Source organism: Heteronotia binoei, chromosome 1 (assembly GCF_032191835.1).
Source record: "Heteronotia binoei isolate CCM8104 ecotype False Entrance Well chromosome 1, APGP_CSIRO_Hbin_v1, whole genome shotgun sequence".
Taxonomy (NCBI): Eukaryota; Metazoa; Chordata; class Lepidosauria; order Squamata; family Gekkonidae; genus Heteronotia; species Heteronotia binoei.
Window position 1 is genome coordinate 105,816,939 of NC_083223.1, and position 3,087 is coordinate 105,820,025.

General features: G+C 48.1%; 1 protein-coding gene across 1 annotated transcript; it reads left to right on the top strand.

The window, feature by feature from the left end:
• The first annotated feature begins 1,213 nt into the window (after positions 1-1,213).
• DHRS1 (dehydrogenase/reductase 1) lies at positions 1,214-2,859 on the top strand. Its single transcript, XM_060238480.1, has one exon. The coding sequence runs from the start codon at positions 1,418-1,420 to the stop codon at positions 2,417-2,419; it is 1,002 nt and encodes a 333-aa protein (XP_060094463.1). The 5' UTR covers positions 1,214-1,417; the 3' UTR covers positions 2,420-2,859.
• Positions 2,860-3,087: the final 228 nt, after the last annotated feature.

Sequence of the window (3,087 nt, forward strand, 5' to 3'; positions counted from 1 at the left end):
GGTTTGGATAGGGAGATGGAAAGATAGGTCCCATTTGCAAATTATGACAGCTATGATTTCTCCTGAAGGCTTTACATAGAGATCAGGTAAAATGGGGGACAAGGTTGCACCTTGTGGGCCAGCAAGACAACTCCCAAGCTGAAAACAGCTGATATTCAATGGCAGCCCCTTTGAGTATGATCCATGAAGAATTATTTAAATCAGACCAAGACAACAAAGTGAAGATGCCTGTAGGATGGTGGCAGCTGATAACAAAGCAATGTTTTTTAAAAAAAATCTGCACAACCGAACCAGTCAATTCTCTAATGACCAATTAGAAGGCTTCTTGCTCAAAAGCCCCAGCTGGTTCCACTCACTTTAAAAACACTTGTTGGGCACCAGGATGTGTGTTGTTAGGCAGGTGCTATGGTGCCCACAGGCACAATATAGGGGGTCCTGGTTTACTGTTTCCAAGGCCACAGATAGGCCACAGAAGGAGCAACAAAGCTTAGCCTTCATCTACATTCAGGCAGAGGTTATCAACCAAAGCTACCTGAGACATCTCTGTCCTGAAGCACGGAGTCCTCCTGAAACCAGGGTGAAAAGGGAAATGGAAGGCAGCAGGATCCTATTGTACAAACACTCAGAAGGCGAGGGATAGGGGCTCTAGCAATGACAGCTGAAAGGGTAATGTGCTCTTTAGGAAATAAGTATGATTCAAGTGTAGGGTGCCACTGGTCACTGCCACTGCAAGTTCTGAGAGCCCTAAGTCACCGATTAGGGAAAATGGGTATGAGAGGGTGTCCAAGCATGACCTTGCTCTTTCCCAAGCAAAAAAGCACTCTGCCAAAGCGAACGATAGCACCGCCTTTCTTGCAAGCCAATTCTCATGCGATATGTTCACATCGACCTGCATCGCAGCACTCGGCTTAGTTGCCCAGTCGAAGGCAGCCTTCCTGTACTTTATAAGGTGCGACAGAAGCAAGAACTCCACATACGTTTCTCGTATTATTCACGAAGGATTTATTTTTTCTGAACGCAACCCTATATTTCTGATTTTTAAAGGAGCCAAAGTGAATTCAATGCGACGAATATCTTAGCACAAGCACGCGTTGGGGGGAGGGATACGCGACCGTAACGACCATTTATGATTTTTTTTAATGATGGGAGGTTTATAGGAGCCGGCTACCCTTCTCATTAAAGCGAGGAGCCGCACCCTTAAACAGCCAGCTAGGCAAGCCTGCTAGTTCTGTCAGGCAAAGCAACGCCTGCTTTTCCTTCTCGCCTCCGCTAGCGTCGCCCGCGGGGGTGGCGACGGCATTTAAGAAGGGCGCCCCACGAGCCCCGGCTGACACTGTAGGGACCGCACTCTCGTCTCTTCCTTGCAGCCGCTCTGCGCTCGCCCTCGCTTCTCCCCAGCCAGGAAGCCGCTGCTGCAATGTCGGGCACCGTAGCAAGGCCTCTGTCGGGGCAAGTATGCCTGGTGACAGGCGCCTCGCGGGGCATTGGGAAAGGCATCGCGTTGCAGCTGTCCGAGGCGGGCGCCACCGTTTACATCACTGGCCGGCACCAGGAGACGCTGGAGAAAACGGCGGCCGACGTGCGAGTTCGGGGCGGGCGGTGCGTGCCGGTGGTCTGCGACTCTACCCGCGAAGAAGAGGTGGCGGCGCTGTTTGAGCGCCTCAAAGGGGAGCAGTCCGGCCGCCTGGATCTCCTGGTCAACAATGCCTTCTCTGGCGTGAGCGCGATCGGCAAGCAGGCGGGCTCGGCCTTCTGGGAGTCAGACGCCAGTTTATGGGACGACATTAACAACGCGGGCCTAAGAGGCCATTACATCTTTTCTGTTTATGCAGCCCGCCTCATGGTGCCTGCGGGGCGCGGGCTCATTGTTATCGTCTCGTCGCCTGGTGGGCTGCGGTACATGTTTGATGTGCCATATGGTGTGGGAAAGGCAGGCTGCGACCGCCTAGCTGCTGACTGCGCATTCGAGTTACGTCCCTTCGGTGTGGCCTGCGTGGCACTGTGGCCTGGCCTAGTCCGTACTGAAACCCTACAGAAGCAAGCCGAAATCCGTTCTGATGCTTTTTTCCAGACGCTGAAGGAAAAGTTGTCCAGTATGGCAGAGAGCATTGAAGTGAGCGGGAAGTGCGTGGTTGGCCTGGCTACAGACCCCAAGATCATGCGCCACAGTGGCAAGGTTGTGTTGAGCCCAGAACTTGCCCAGCGCTACGGGTTCAAGGACGTAGATGGAAAGGACGTCTTCAACTACCTTTCAGTCCGTAATATCCTTACAGAACTGATGCCCAAACTGTCTGGCTTGTTTCGCCTAATTCCAGGGTTCATTACAGTCCCTAAATGGGTTCTTACCTTGTATTCTAGTAAGTTCTCTGTGTATCCACCAATTCAGTCAGTTTCCCTTAAACCAACAAAAAAAGACTGATTATATTGATTGCACAAAGCACTTTGTCGGTATCTTCTTAACTGCTTTTTAATGCATAAAAATTTCTTCAGACTTGAAGCTTTCCTATCTTGTGAACTGCTTACCTTTTCGTTTTACTCATTTGCAGTTGAGGGCATTTTCTAATTTGAAGATCACTTTGAGGCAGAATTTGAAGTTGCTTACTCTGTGAAAACATGCTTACTCACAAGCCTCACCATGACAATAGTTCCTTAAGGCTTGATAGCACAAATTCTTTCTGTGCTATCTTTTTTCTTTGTAGCAAGAGCCATAAAATAGTAGCTGTTAACAGTTTTGTCATAATTCCATATTCTGTTATTAACTGTAGATTTGAAACAATGGCATATGCCATAATTATTAATGTATTTTAGCTAATTTTCATTCTACCATTAAATATATTTGAATTAGCAGATACCGGAAAAGGCTTTGTTTTAGTTTCTTGCTGCTGTGGAACATATTTTTCCAAAGAGGAGGATGTGGGACTGTTGATATGTTTGAGAGATCCAAATACTTTTAAGTGCAAGAAGATTGTCACAGAACAGCAAGGCAGGTATATGAAAGTGCTCTGCTATAAGCAGACTGTAAACTACACTATCATCTCATAAGTATGACTAAGATGAAAGAAAATGCAAGAATGTAAATGGCTGAAA

Excerpts from the sequence above, each read along its gene's own strand:
- DHRS1 (XM_060238480.1), top strand. The coding sequence starts at position 1,418 with ATGTCGGGCACCGTAGCAAGGCCTCTGTCGGGGCAAGTATGCCTGGTG.